This window comes from Copadichromis virginalis, linkage group LG14 (genome assembly GCF_057382275.1).
Source record: "Copadichromis virginalis isolate Kocher_CV1m ecotype Utaka linkage group LG14, C_Virginalis_male_GT1.1, whole genome shotgun sequence".
Lineage (NCBI taxonomy): Eukaryota > Metazoa > Chordata > Actinopteri > Cichliformes > Cichlidae > Copadichromis > Copadichromis virginalis.
Genome location: NC_140631.1, coordinates 19,279,958 through 19,295,674, shown reverse-complemented (window position 1 = coordinate 19,295,674; position 15,717 = coordinate 19,279,958). Strand labels below are relative to the sequence as shown.

At 40.0% G+C, this 15,717-nt stretch overlaps 1 protein-coding gene across 5 annotated transcripts in view; it reads left to right on the top strand.

The window, feature by feature from the left end:
• kirrel3b (kirre like nephrin family adhesion molecule 3b) overlaps window positions 1-15,717 on the top strand; it is a 169,729-nt gene that overhangs the window by 139,698 nt on the left and 14,314 nt on the right. For all 5 annotated transcript variants that reach the window (XM_085429766.1, XM_085429765.1, XM_085429763.1 and 2 more), the window contains exons 8-11: window positions 3,972-4,120; window positions 4,278-4,405; window positions 4,879-5,005; window positions 14,029-14,129. In XM_085429766.1, coding sequence (XP_085285892.1) covers window positions 3,972-4,120; window positions 4,278-4,405; window positions 4,879-5,005; window positions 14,029-14,129 — 505 coding nt within the window. The remainder of the gene's footprint in view (window positions 1-3,971; window positions 4,121-4,277; window positions 4,406-4,878; window positions 5,006-14,028; window positions 14,130-15,717) is intronic.

The window sequence follows — 15,717 nt, the reverse complement described above, 5'->3', positions numbered from 1 at the left end:
AAGAGTGAAATAAGAGTAACTGGCATGTGTTTCCGCTGGCAGTCAGGGAATCAACATACTCCAGGAGGGGAAGACGAGTGGGTTGGAACATCTTCATTACTGTTTATAATGGTTGGGAGAGATAACTGGCAAACATCAGAATCACGCAGCTAGCACACAAGGTTTTCTCGGATCCAAACAAGAAGCCACCAGAGAGAAGAGAAAGAATAACAAACAAAGCAAATCAGGTCCCTCATCTGCCGATACAGCATAGCTGTGCACAGAGCAACTGCAAAACCCATTCCTTTGCATGACACTGTAACAAATAACATCCCAGTCCTCCCAACACTTAAGCGCTGTTGTTGTTGCTACTGCTGGATGGATCGCTTGCATGGCTTACGCTGCTGTGACCATACCCAAAATCAATACAAGCTTGGGACATGGCTAATTTTTACATTCATCATAATCCTCATTGAAATAAGAGAAAAGAAAAAATGTTATGTACAAAAATGCCAAAAAGAATTGTCTCTGTAATTCAGAGCATATTTGCAAACGCACCATCGTGCACCATTTCTGCAAATATACAAGTCAAGGTGAGGGAAGTAAAAAAGCTCAGACTAAACTAAACTGTTTTAATAGCCCCCACCTAAAGCTTGGCATAAATCTAAATGAGTAAACTGCTAGACAAATAAAGATTGTGTGGGGAAAAAAGTCCCTGACTGCACCTTGGAAAGGTTGGTTGGTCTAAAATATTCCTAACTTTTTTGAGGTTATCCTAAACTTTTAAGGACCCACAAAACACTTTTATTATTTGTCAAATCGATATCTGTAGAACCTGCTTCGGTTTCTCCGTAGATCAAAAAATAGCTCTATAATTTATGTCCATGTCAAAATGGCTCTACGCTATTACTAAACCTGCATATTTATTTTACGTTCTTCTGAGAGTAGTCATCACTTTCAATATGCATGGAAGGCAGAATAGAACGGCGCTGTGCCGTGCTTAACCATGCTGATAATAACTGTAGGGCCTGATTTACTGTGAGTCTCAATGCTGATGGCACAGATACCTGCCTAATTTAATTGTTATTGTTTTATTGCCTTAATCACATTCAGCAAATACACCCCCCTCCCCCAACTCCACGTCACTTTCACCCTCAGCTTCCATTAACGGCAGACCTTTTATCTGTATAACACTATTAACTTACACACCCATGAACATTACAAACACACGCACACATTGTACAAACCTGCGCGTTCACACGTAGACACATGCCCATGCACAGAGACACTCAGGCACACAGGATTCACACCCTTTGTCTGAATCAAATCCCTGACTAGAACACAGCAGTGTAAAGTGAGTCAGCTACTGAGTAAGCTCGCACTGGCCCTTCTAACCTCCCAAAGGGAATGCAGGTGTTTGTGTTAGCCTGCTCCAGCTATGTTTAGACATGAGCCTTGGACAAGGCCCAGCACGCCAACAGAGCTTCCATGCTCCCCGCGGACGACGGCGTTCTGTCTCTGCTCCCTCTAACACTGTCAAAGGCTCCCAAACCTGGCAGCCGCAGCCTCCACTCGGGAGCAGCCGGCTGCCTGAACATCTGTGCTTACCCCATTACGACTCCTACAGTATGCCCTGGTAAAGTGAAACGGTGGCATAGTGTTATGTAAATGCAGATGTCATAGCATCACTGTTTGTGTTGTTTTTGCTCTTTATCTTCAGTCATGAACCATCTACTGAGTCACTTTACTTGTTTCAAAGCTTTCGGATCAAATAATCTTCGTGGTTTATAACTTGTGAAATTTACTTAAACTGTTGCACTTTATCCTCTTATGCTCTTTTTTGCTCTTGAATTTCATGCTTTCTTCTGAATTTCAAGAACACATTAAAGAAAATTAGTTTTATTAATTTATTTAATGACCTCAACCCTTGAAAATTTGGCGACTATGTTGAAAAGCAGGGTGTGTGCCAAATAACCAACTAAGTTAAATGAACTCGACCAATTCTGCCAAGAGGGGCGATGAAATATCCAGCCAGAATTATGCCAGAAGCTTGCTGATGGCTACTAAAAGCTTCTGGTCGAGGTGCAACTTGCTAACGGACATTAACCAAGGGTCAAACCATACTTTTTACCCTGTGTGGATTAGAGAAAATAAATCATTTAATAAATTAAATAAATAATGCACCCAATCCTAGCTTTGAAAATCTTTAAAGGTATATGCTGTTAATATTATTATTACAACCTGATAAGAGAAAAGTTTAAAGCAATCATTAAAAGGCCAAAGTTACCATGAAATTCATCCACATGATGAGTGTACGCAAACTGTTTTTAGAAAGCCTGGCTTACCGCCTTAGTTACTTATTTCTTTCTGCTGTTTAAAATGAAGTTCTATGGGGATTTACTCAATCGTGGAGCAAACATCAAGTGGCCAGCCACTTGACCCACTTTAGTTTCATCTTTCTTCAGTGCTGGAAGTTGCTGCTTGGTTTTGTCAGTAGCTGCTTCCAAGAGCAAGAGTAAACTGGGAACCGTTTGCCAGTCTAATTCCTGTACTTCATCCTCCTTCATCGTGCTCTTTGTTCAGTAATCAGTGTCATCATCGACATCATCATTGTCATCATCCTAATCATCATTATTATTGTCTTCATCCTGATTACTAGAACATCGCAAGTGTAATTAATAACGTCTTCGCCATCAACATCTGTATCATCCAAGTCATCTAAACAGCAGCTGAAAAAATAATAATCATATTCAGAATGATGGGAACATCAGCAGTCATCATCATTAACATAATGGTTTTCACATTATTTTTATCTGGAAATGTATAGAATCTACATCCTAAGTATCATTGTGGGTAATGCTCTGCTACTCGAATGATTGGACTTTGCAGATTTACAGCCATACTGTGTTATATTCAGTTTGTGTGTTGTAATCCTCCCACGAGCTGACCAGTTCGCAAACATCAATACTACTTGATTAGACAGGCCTAAAACACCTGTCTGCCCTAATTTCATTATTTTTGGAAGCGCAGGTGTTGCAGTGCTCTCAGCTGTATTGTTGTCACACAAAAACACGGCTCGGAAAAGATCTACTGCCTAAAATAAGCGAGCATGGGAAAGAAAAAAAAATCCCATGAAGCCCAATTAGAATTCTGCTTCAATTCACTTACTGATTGAATGAGGTAATCTGTTCTCATTTAAATGATTTTTAGTCAAGCATGGGGCCAGCTTAGCCATGGAAAACAAATGAGTTCCCTATCCCATGAAAACTCTTCTCGGTACTGGCAGGAATATAAAATGGAGACAAGCACTGGCGCCGCTGTCATTGTTTTCATTTGCCACATCAGCATGCAGCCACATATTTACTGTGGAAGATATCAGCGTGCATGATGCATTGCATGCCCCACAGCACTGTCTAAATTTTTCCAGAGCGATCCGGCACATCCACATGCGCCTTTGCTTCATTTTTATAAATGGGCCTTGTCTGTCGCGGCAGCAGTGAGCCATCCGCGCCACGCCGAGTGAGACGCCACTGCCCGTGACATCATAAAAGTCTCACCTGAACATGTCGGGGGAGGGGGGTCTGTGTCATCGTCACACCGGCTATCATTCACAAACACAAACAGATGCTTTTTAATGCGATCCCATGCCAATTTATTAACGTCAGCTGTTGTGTTTAATACAGTACGTGTCAAGCAATGTCTTCAAAGGTGGAGGAGCTAACCATTTGTCATTCTGTAGTGCTCTGGCACTCTCTGTCTGGCGTAATGAGGAACGTGCTGTCTGCTCCGAGTTGCCAGGGAGCTTGTCACTGCATGGAGGGCTGCCACAAAAATATGCTGAAGCCAGCACAGAAAACCAGCCCCAGAATGATGATTTATTTACACAAAAGGAACACCACCGACACAAGAAGGTGTGAGAAACCTGTCTTAATGTGTTTTCTCCTTTTCCTTAATTTTCCTCACACCCGTCCCGACATCTATCCTAACACCAGGTGGGCCAAAGGGGGAAGTATAATTAAGGAGGTCTCCGGGGACACATACGAGGTCATCGTGGATCACTCCTTCTTTACGGAGCCTGTGTCATGCGAGGTTACCAACCCTCTCGGCAGCACCAACATCAGTCGCAATGTTGATGTCTACTGTGAGTTTCTCCTTCAGTAATCCTACATGCATTCCTTTAATGCCAGCAGCGGAATAATGCATTGCTGCGTTACATGTTGTGACACTGAGCTCAAAGAACTCGGGTCTTTATTTATGGATCTATGGATGTTTTTCTTGTTTTGTTTTTTTCCCAATAGTTGGCCCTCGCATGGCTGCAGAGCCTCAGTCCTTGCAGGTTGACCTTGGATCTGATGCTGTGTTCAACTGTGCCTGGACAGGAAATCCCTCTCTTACCATCGTGTGGATGAAAAGAGGCTCTGGGGTGGTGAGTATTTCAGTTTGCATTGATAAAGGCTAACTTAAACCTTATATAATCACATAATACAGCCGAGAGCAAACTTTTTTGTAATTATTCCTGAACTTGTTTCTGCAAAGTACTTTGGGTTATTTTTTCTATCATAGCTCAGTGGTTTGTAAAGTTCCATTAGACCTAATTTTTTTTGTCCCAGCCTCCTGGTGACCTGCTCTCAAGTGAGATCCATTGATTTGATCCTCAAATTCAGTCTCATTCCACCTTTTCTTTTGTCAACATTAAAGGCCAAAGCTTTACTCGCCTGAGCTCAGACCCTAAATTGGATTTTAATAATTGAGAAGAGGTGACCTTTAAGGTATTAAATGGTTCGTGTGCTGCCTTGTTTTGTTTTTTTTTCTTCTGTTAGCGCTGCTTTGCTGCCATCACAAATGCAAAGGTGACTTTGGAGTCGCTACATTTGATGATCTTTGACTTCTTTGCCGCAGGTTCTTAGCAACGAGAACCTCCTGACACTGAAATCCGTGAGACAGGAGGACGCTGGGAAATACGTTTGCCGTGCCGTCGTGCCACGTGTTGGAGCAGGGGAGAAGGAGGTTTCTCTTACCGTCAATGGTAAGCTGCAATATTTGCATGTCTTACACAAAAACGGGTATTGATACACCTCCACGAAGCTGTGAAGTGCATGCAAATAGAAGTGTGAGTGTTCAGGTCTGAGGTCAATGGCAGCAGGAAGACAGCAACTTGTCACAAGATTCTGTATCCAGCTTCCTTTGTAGTTTATATAAATCTTCCTCTGTGCAGCTTCCAACAGAATATATAACTGCATTTCTCTTCTCGAGTCTTTTTCATTGAATGTATCTGTTTCTTAGAGACAGCTAATTTTATCAGGCAAGCATAGTAACAAAACACAAACCAGCATACACGGCAAAGGAGCGTTCCATAAAATGATGCTCATGCAAATGAATTTTGCTAACAAAGGTAACGTGATAAAAACCCAGTTCGTTTCGTTAGCTATCATTACTGTGGCAGCTGATGAAACAGGAAAAAAAAAAACCCAGACTTTGTGTTTTCACGATCTGGCGCACGTTTCATAAACAGGTGAAATGTACTTAAATGCTAATTATATTCTGCGTGAGTCACAGGGAAGCTGTGTTTTCTGAGGCACTGACTGACTAATGAATACCAGCCTTGGTGGGAGACCTGGCAACTCTCAAACAAATGACTTCATTACCAGTGCTTGATATTCATGGCGCATGCTTCGGTGTGGCAGAGGTTCTTAGTTGTGGGATTTACATGTTTCTTATTTTCCCTCTTGTCCATCTGAAAGAAACCTGTGCAAAACCAAAGGGGGAAAAAAGAAACAAGAAAAAACCCCAAACAAAACAATCCAGCTTTACAATGCCGGCAACGAGATGATGTTGAGTTAATTCTCACAGTGTGTCAATGCACATTTTGAAAGCTAACAAAAGAGTTTGCCTGTAAGCAACACTGGTGCTCATTTGGGGATGAAGATACATCAAGTAGCAAACAGTGTGTTTTAAGATTTTCTTTTCAAAATCCAGACGCTAGTTTTGCATATCAGAAAGAATGGGATACCAGCATTCCCTCCAGCACAAGATCAGAACCATGACTTTCTATGAACTGCAATGAACCCCCCTCATTTTCAGCCAGGAATTCAGCTGGAATCAAGGCAGAGAAGAGGAAAATTCATGTGTAATTCTTTTCTCTCCCATCCTTTTGAACATATACTGCCATCTTTTCTGCAGCCTTAATATGTAAACAGAATCCACCATATCCAGTGTGCTGGCGTATCTTGATGCATCTCGTTTCTGCTCATGCATCTGTGGAGATTGTGTTCTTTGTGAAAATGCTGCCACGAGAGAAAGAAGACGGATTGTTTTAATAAAGATTACAACACAACTCAGAGCACACTGGGAAACATGGAACAAAGCTGAAATAGCATGTTTATTCAGTGCCTGCAGACTTAATTCAAGTAAGTTTCCAATGTCTTCTAGTCTTTTATTTGTTCATATTCTTCATCTCTCTTCCTCTCTCTCACACTCTCTCTCTTGTTTTTTTTGTTGTTGTTTTTTTTCTTACCCACCACCTCTTTGCCCGAATTGTTATTTGACATTCAAAGCCTCCTTCCTTTTTACCCTTCTGAATAATTGAAATTCATCTCTTTTTCAAAACCACACGAGAAATCCCGAGTCATTTCTTACCCAGACCTTGAGGCGAATCAGATTGTCAAACTCGCGAAAGCGCAAACACTGTGGTTGAAGAGGTGGCGTGTGCCAAGTTGTCTCCCGAGGTTCCTTGATTGTCCCACGACAACGACTCGACTGCTGATACATAAGGTCTCCTTCCCTCTTATCATCCTGCCATCGAACAGCAATGAAAGCGCACGGCCGGTTCTCACAATGAATAAACGAACGAATTAGCACTATTTTTGTACAACTTTTTTTTCTGTTTGTTTAGTTTGTTTGTCTTGCACAGACGGCCACAATATATATATACAAATAAACCCCCCAAAAAAGGAGCAATGCTGTGAATGTTTACAGTATTCATGATGCGACAGTGTCTGCTGCACATTCGAATGTTTCTCTGCAGTTTGTTTTCCCTGCAGTTATCTCCTGATTCCTTAACGGCATCGTTTAAATTACATGTGTTTATAATTTGTCATTCCCTCTGTCTCTCCCTCTGTCGCTTTGTGTCACCGGCTCCCACTGTGGCATACCACATAGACATGAGGATTTTGCTTTCCCTGGGGAAGAATGTAATTTAATTATAATCAAACAGCTAGCAGGGGAGGCAGTTTCTGTTTAAGTCACTAATGGATACATATTGCTTACTCTAGACAAACGTTTTTAGAATACATAAGTCCTCAGCTTTTCATACATGGTCGTCAGGTAGATGGGAATACGAGGAAGAGTAGAAGACACGTCCATGTGTGTAGTTACAGTATTTGCATGATATTTTTGACCATTCTGCAGAAACTGGAAGGAGGTGACTTATCTGACATGCTTGAAAGGATTTAGCTTAACTTTTAAGTGCTATATACTCAGGCAGTACATATTAATTAATATATATCCACGTATATGTGTGGTCTGTGTTTGTGTTTGTGGGCATGTGTGCGCCTTTGGGCTATTAATATGTATAACAACACACATACAGTACTTGGGCAGCCCAGGGAGAGAAAACCCATTACCACAGTGAGGGAGAGAGAGAGGGACGGAGAATCCCTCAATATCCCACAGAGCAATGGGTTGTTATAGATCTTTTTTTTCTGCCGTTTCTCTTCCTAGACAGTCTTTATGTGCCAAGTTAATTAGCATTCCTACCTTCTTTAAACTAGCTGTGACACCACATAAGAAAGAAAAGTGCAAGTTAACGAAGAGGAAAACATTTAAGATGCGGCATATTTTATCTGACCGGCTACATTTAAGCTTGGCGAGATATGATCTGCAAGTCTTCCTGCAAGACTTTGAACTCATTTTTTTCCCATTATGTGTACCCCTGATGTGCACTCACTCTGCTCAGCTCAGACATTATTTTTCATATGTAGGGGGAAAAAAACTTTTATACCCTCACTGTGAGGTTTACTGTACAAGCAGGAATGTTCATTCAAAAGTTCAAGCTAGTTCTTGCGGGCTTTTATGATTTTTAGAGCATAACAGTTTTGAAGTCACTAGCTCAAATGTGTCAATTATGTGCAGGGAGGGGACAATTGTTAAGACATCTTGCTCTGAAGATTCAGTAAAGTGAGAAGCAAGGATAGGAGTAGAGTAACAAATGGAAGGAAGTGTGGTTATATTGTGTGGTTATTGACTGCTTGTGGCCATCTTGCAATGCTTTTAGTAACTATGTGACCTGTTTTAGAATATAATGTGCAGCAATATCTATTTTCTATAGTAGTTAACTTTTTATATGGAGAGCACTAATTTGGTCAGGTCTTCTGCTGGTCACTAGGATCAGTTTGTTGTTTCTGGTACTGAGTAAAAAACTGGGACACTTATCTGCGTTATCCTACTTGTATTGCAAAAACATAGCTTAGCTTGCATGTTTGCATGGGTTTCCTCCATTTCTATGGTCTCTTTTCAGAGTCCAAACACATGCGTGTGTGTAATTAGTGTTGATTCATGTGAGTGGGAATGGTTGTATGTGTCTCTGTGTCAGTATTGTGACAAACTTGTGACCTTTTCAAGGTACAGTACTGTCTAAAAGTCTTGACCGACCCCTCAAGATTCCTCAAGACCCCGCGTGCAAATGACTGCCAATAGAACCTACAGTCCAAAAACTGAGTTTGTACAATGCCAGTAATCTTGAAAGTCAATTTTTGGTATCTTTATTCTTCAGCGCAGCCTGAACTCTCTTAGGAAAGCTTTCTTGTCATTTCTTAAGTAATCTTTAGGAATAGTTCTCCAGGCTCCTTAATGGACATTCAAGGCTCTTCTGCTGCCTTTTCTTATGTTCTCTGTCAAAATAATCCCTCTCTGCTTTAATAACGTTGAGGTCCGGACTTTGGGGAGGCCAATCCACAACTGAGAGTGTTTTAATGAATTGGCAGTTTGTTTGTCATTCTAAAAATGAAGAATAAAATCAATTTTAACAAGATCCCCAATTTCACTGTTTGACATGCAGCCCCATACCCTGACAGAGGCTCAGCTGTGTTTAACAGATTCGTGTAGAGACCTTTCTTTCGATGTCTTCTGTACATATTGTTGATGATTCGAACCAAAAGTTCATCAAACCATAAAACATGCTGTCACTTGTGTAATTTGGCTTACTTCAGCCTTTTCTCCCCGTTTCATTTCCTTAAGAATGGCTTCTTGACAGCCACTGAGACCATTTTTGATGAGGCTTCAGTGAACAGTTGATGGATTAAATGAAGGAGCAGGTGCATTTCCCAGGTTCTGTGGCAGGTCTTTGCTTTATTTTCTTTCCTATTTCTTAAGGATACGTCTTTCAGATACTGTTCATCTGCTTTTTAGACTTGCCACTTCTTCTGTTGTTCTCTACTTTTCTGGTTTTCACAGCTCTTTTTAAGGACACCTTGCATTCAGTACAGAAACATACAAAATGTGGAGCTATACCAGGCTTTCAGCTGGAGCACAATAATCTTGTTGGTCCAAAAATACTATTTTATCTTTGGCATTTTTAATGGATTTAATTAAAGAAATGAGAACATATGATGTGTATTTGCAACCGGCTCTTAATAACAGTTTACCTAAAGATACCATTTAAAATCGGTTCTTGGCTAAGTTATCTGTTATGTGAACCACATAACTGGTTCATCCCTTGAGTTAGGTACATTTAGGTACATTTCTTATGCTTGAATGATTCAATTTGATGATGACGATAGGTGGCTTCATCATCAAACAAAATAACATTGCTCTTAAAATGGTCAGGTACAAGGACTGGACTGAAAATGAGTGAAAAAGCAGCCAGTGTAGAAGGAAGAGAAAAACTTGTTCACCACCTCTGTGAATCTTCCCTGTAGTCTTTCTCTTGTCCTTCTTCTTCTCAGCTCCATAGGATGGGTGGATGGAAAGTGGAACTTGCATAGGCAAGTTGAAAGTTGAATTTTAATTCACATTAAAGCTGTTTCAGGTTAAGTGATCATTTGTTCAAATAATGTTATAAACCTATTAAAAACAGCTGCGGTTAGATAAATTAAGCGTCAGAACTCTTTGAAACACTTTTCAATTAAACGATCAGCGCAGTACTCATGTCCTGCTGCAACTCACAGTTTGCTGAAATTGTTAGCAGTGTATGTACTGAAAGTGTGTGTGTGCCCATGTGATAGCTGGAGCTGATGTGGTTGTGCCAGATTATAAACTTATTAGGACGATGACTTTTAAAATTACTTCAACAAAGCCATCGACGGTAACTTTAGGTTAAAACCGTAAAGAAAAACTAGGTCTTTGTCAGCGTCGTGGAGTGCTCGTTTCCTTCACTGTGTGTCCATTCAGTACAAATAAGATGCATCGTCAAACAATCCCATCCTCATTCTTGACGTGTTTTTTCACTCTTCAAAAGTGTTTTCCATAAGAACAGTAAGTGTTACTGTTGACTGATCGTTTCAAGATTGTTGTTTTCATTCAAAATAAATGCTTATGTGCACAAGGCAAGCAAGATGCTCTCGAGTGTAGAATTGTAATCTGTTTTGGGGGTGTTTTTTTAGGCTGAACCAGATTTTTTATGTTGATGTTTAAAGATTCTCTTAGCGCATACTGATTGTAGTTGCAGTTGTCGTTAATGCACTGTTTGTAGCCAGAAAATAAAACAAGCGCCCGTGGCCTGTGGTGGTGATGCTGAGTTATTACTGTAAATGTGTGTTCACAGCAGAGTGTGGAGACAGTATAGATCATGCTGCATGCAGGAATAGAAAGGAGAATATACAGTCTGGTCCCTGTCGTAAAGATGTATTCAAGCAGGGCAGGCTAATGTGGTGAAGCTGTCAGATGATTCAGGCCAGGAAAATTTGTATTTCAGCAGAAGTTACATATGATGGTTACCTCAGCCAATCAGGGATGAAGATGAAATCATTTGTGACCTATCTTTCCTACACTGCACTACACTATGATATAGTGCAGTTGGAGGTGGAACAGCAGAAGGATTATTCTAAGCACAGTCACTCCCAGTAATAACCAGCTTAATAACAATATTTAGTCAATATATAACAATATAGTCACTTTCTCTTCACAACCGTGTCTGATTACTGTCTTCTGTGTTGTCACACTGCAGTGTGTGACGCAGCTCTTACAAGTATGACTTCTTCGTATAATGTCTATAAGAGCTGACTTCGCGACAGCTGGAAAATATAGACAGGCTCCCTCCAGTGGGGACTCATCAGCCATCAGTGACCATATCAGATAGTTTTCCTCTGTTTCACTTGCCCTGCAGCTGTTTGTGCTCTCTTTCATCACAAAAGAAAACAGAGAAATCAGAAGAGCTGCGCTGAGGTAGAGAGGAAATGTCAAGCTGTTGTTCAAAGCGGATGCCTCAGTTTTGAAAGGAAATGGAAGCCCTGGCATTTTGACACCCACACCGACATTGTGTAATCAGATTGCAATGTCCACTCTAGAGTTAACACCTCCTCAAATGAATGAGTGAAACATTGTGCCCAACATTTTGATTACCTCCCCTGCTGCTACCATTGATGTTGTAGTGCCACCCACCTCTCAGCTACTAGCGTGTTTTTGCTCTGATCACATAGTGCAAGCAGCAAACACGTTTTTTTACGCACACGCTCTGGCATATACACACACACACACACACACACACACACACACACACACACCCACATACTTTCAGCCCCGGCTGAGCCAGTGAGATAAAGCTATCTAATTATAATTCTCATTTGCAGCTCTGATCCATAGAATAGATCCTCCCCAGTCACTACCACCACCCTTTTGCAGCCTGCAAGCAATTGATCTTGCTGTGCGTTGACAGTTGGAGTCCATGCTAACCACATACTTATTTCCATCTTGTAATAACAGGTTAGTACATATAGATCATGCATATAAACCCCCTTATTATGACTGTGAAACACACATCCCGCATTCATACTATCATTCCATGTTGGCAAAGCAGTGAAAGAAGAGGAGCAGCTCTCAATCCATTTTTCTTAAAGTGTCTGCATCATTCAGCATGCAGCAGTAGCAGCCTTCCAGCATCCTCCAGTAGCATACCAAGACACCATCTGGCAAAGTCTCATTAAAATGCTAATTCATTTTAATAAGAGACAGGTAATAAACTGCAATTATGTATCGTCAGAGAGATGGCTGAGAGCGGGAGTTTGAGGGAAGTCGGCGGGGATGTGAGTTGTCTCACTAATCAAGAAGCTACCTCACTTGCCACACCCTCAAACTCAAACCCATGTTTTTAACCTTAGCCATCACAAGAGAGTCACAAAACGCTTGATTTTAACAGCTTTTTAAAAGCTTTTTTTTTTTTAAATCAAATATAAAGGACCCGATGGAAGCCTTTACCAGTGCTATTTATGCAGGAGCATCTCTGTAATAACCCAGCTTTTAAAAGCAAGGAAGCAGAGGTGGATGTAAGCAATTATGCAGTTTGTAATGATGTGATCATGTTTATTTTTTGCTGTTTTGTTTTGGGGGATTTTAAGTGAATTATGTCCACTCTATGAAAAGAAAATTCACTATAAAAATAAATAAAGTACTATAGAGGACTATAAAGTGAAATTAATTCAAAGAATTTCAGGGATGTTGGGAATTTTTTCCCCCAGTAACATGATTAAAGTCAAGGATGATGATTTTAGTGAATGCGATTTTTTTTTCTCAGACATGCCCCGTTATTTCAGTCAGGTTGGATTTCTGTCTTTTGAAGATATTCAAATTTGAAATATCAGACTGAAGGTGGGAGCAGCTAATTAAGAGGAGAGAAAAGTGTTATCAGCACCTCACATTCAAACAGCATTATGAAGGTTTGAATTTGTGAAAGAAGCTATTACCAGCTGCCATCATACTACTCTTAGTTTACTGTAAAAGAATTTATGTGGAAATTAATGTGTATGGCGTGCTTGAAACAAACATATATTCCCTCCACAGGTTGATTTAGTCTTTAAATATCACACTGTAAGTGTAAAACATAGGCTCGGTACCTTGCCTTTCTACCAATTTTACTCACTGTGAGTTCAGGGCAAAAGGAGGGGGAAATATCACATGAGTGATGGAATTGGGTTATGTGTGACAGCTTGTCTTCATATTAGTGCTGTCACCTGGTGTGAGCAGCCTCAAGACCAGATGGCAAGCAGACCAGTCGTTTAGGCTGAGCTGCCCTTGTCAGGCAAGATTTTGTAGCCTGACCAAGGTTTAGCATATGCTGGCTTGAAGTCCAGTAGCCCCAGCACTTGTTGAATGAACTTGCCTTACCTGGGTAGTTTGTAATGCTAATAAAGCCATTCCATTTGATCAGGCTCAATTTGAGAAAATCAGATTATACAGAATGTCAGCTGATGGTTATAAAATTGACTGCAATAATAAGGCCGTAATACAGTTCGATATAATAAAATGTTGGATATTGTTTTACAATATCTTGATCGATACTGTGATTAGTTCAGTTATAGAGGTCATTCTGGGCAACTATAGCGAGCTTTGGCTTTAAATGTTTATTTGATGACTTATTGGTTCAGGGGTCAACTCTGCTGCAAGCACATTGATTGAGGTGAAACACTGTGACAAGGGGTGTTATCTCCCCACAATGGCATTTTCTCTTTCCATCTGTGCAGTCCTGATTACACTCGAAGAACAACGTTTATCTCAGCGGGAGAAATCAAGCCAGCCATAAATCAACAGTTTCTCTATCCAGAATGAAGTCTAAGCTGCCACTTATGCCCTTTGTTCAGTCCTGGTGTGCCCTTGGCTAGATTGTACTAAGGGATGAGGCAAGTTCATATCTCACAGCAATATAATCTTCCTCAGGAGTCCCAAATTACAGAACACTTCAGGTGTTACCGCTTATAATAGGAGACATTTAGAATATAATCTTCCACCAAGAATTCAGTTGAGAGGATTTGTCACATGACCTGAAACTAAATTTAATTATTCATGTTTCAATTTCTGTGGCTCATCTTCTAACTTTTTTTTTTAATGGTTGTTCTTTTTCAGGGCCGCCTACTATCTCAAGCACACAGACTCAGCAAGCTTTACATGGAGAGAAAGGACAAATCAAATGTTTCATCCGAAGTACACCTCCGCCGGACCGCATTGTAAGTGCATCCGGACTGTCTAGCTCACATACTTGAGATTCTGAGTATTTTGCCATAAAAGAGGATCCTAAAAATATACTCTTGATCCTACGGTTCTCATTTAATGCACGCATGTGAGCAGTGTTGCGCTGATCATGTTAAGATTTATGGCGCTCGTACAATGTAAACACACTTAATAAGCGCGCTTTGCATGAGTATCCATATTGTGCATGCATGTATGAGCGTGGTTAATTGCCGTACTTTGTCATCTGATGTGTATTTTGTTATACTAATGCTCAACATTAACCAGCAGTGTTATTAATACCGCGTTTATTTCAGGTGGGCCTATTAAAAACTGTGAGATAACTCAATAACGTCACTGTTGATTTAGTTATATTAGTGATTTTGTTTTCATTTAAACAAAAATTCAGTACAGTTTTATTTCATAACCATCAATCAGTTCACGGCTTGCAAGGTAAAGAAGGTAAAATCAGACAACCTCTTATGAGCAAGCAATTGGCGACAGTGGGAAGAAAAAAAACCTTTTTGGCAGGAAGAAACCTCAAATAGAACCAGGCAAGGAGATGTCCATATTGTATACCGTGCAAAACTGCTGGTTTTACACTGTGCAGTCATTCAAACACATTGATTTGAGTCTTTTTAGAATAAAGTCTTGAAGCTTAAACCTCAAAGTTTGAATACTGTGATGGTGGACTTTGACTTTCACACCTGTTTCCCCCATTGTATGTTTCTCAAGGCTCCGAGTTAAAGGTGTTGCTTTTGTTAAAATAGAAATCTCTCTTCCCTACTCTGCATCCAGCATAAATAAATATGCTTTATACTTCAAAATAAACATCTAAATATTACCTCAAAAACCAATACACTCTGTATTAAGACCCCCTGAAAAAATATTGATTATTTTGTATATGTATGTTAAATTTTCATAGAAATAAATGCATTAAATCAACATGAGAACCTCTATAATGATTTTAAATATCATGTCGGAGCTGTTTAAAACTGTTTCTTAATGCCATCGTTTTTTATTGAGAGCATATTGATATATAGGGAATGATATAGGGTGATTCTAAATATCATGTTACTTTGGACCTACGACCTCTTCTTCAAGATCAAATAGGGTCAAACGTACTTAAAATGTCTTTTATCTTTAAAATTATACTTAAAATTCTGCTGCCTTTGTGTGCAATCGCAACATTCAGGAAATGATATATATTGTATATGGGGATTCGAGTATCCCATTATAATTTTCATCCAAATATCATGTCACATTTGACCTCTGACCTCATGTATACATTTAACGCCTGCCTTTCTTTCAAGTTGACCCCAACATATGTTATATCTTCAAAGAAAGTATTGGCGCTACAAACTTCTTGAAAAACAAAGAAAGCAAAATGAATATATAGAAATATACAAAAATATTCCTTGAAAAGAATGAAAAAACCGAGTGAACACTCTCGGAGGAGGTTTGAGTTCTCCGAGTGCTTCTCGCTTAAAAATGTATTTTTCATCAGTTCACATATTATCGGCTCAAAATATGTTTCAATGTGTATTTTATTTTATGTTTTCACGAGGCTACAGTTACAATTAAAAT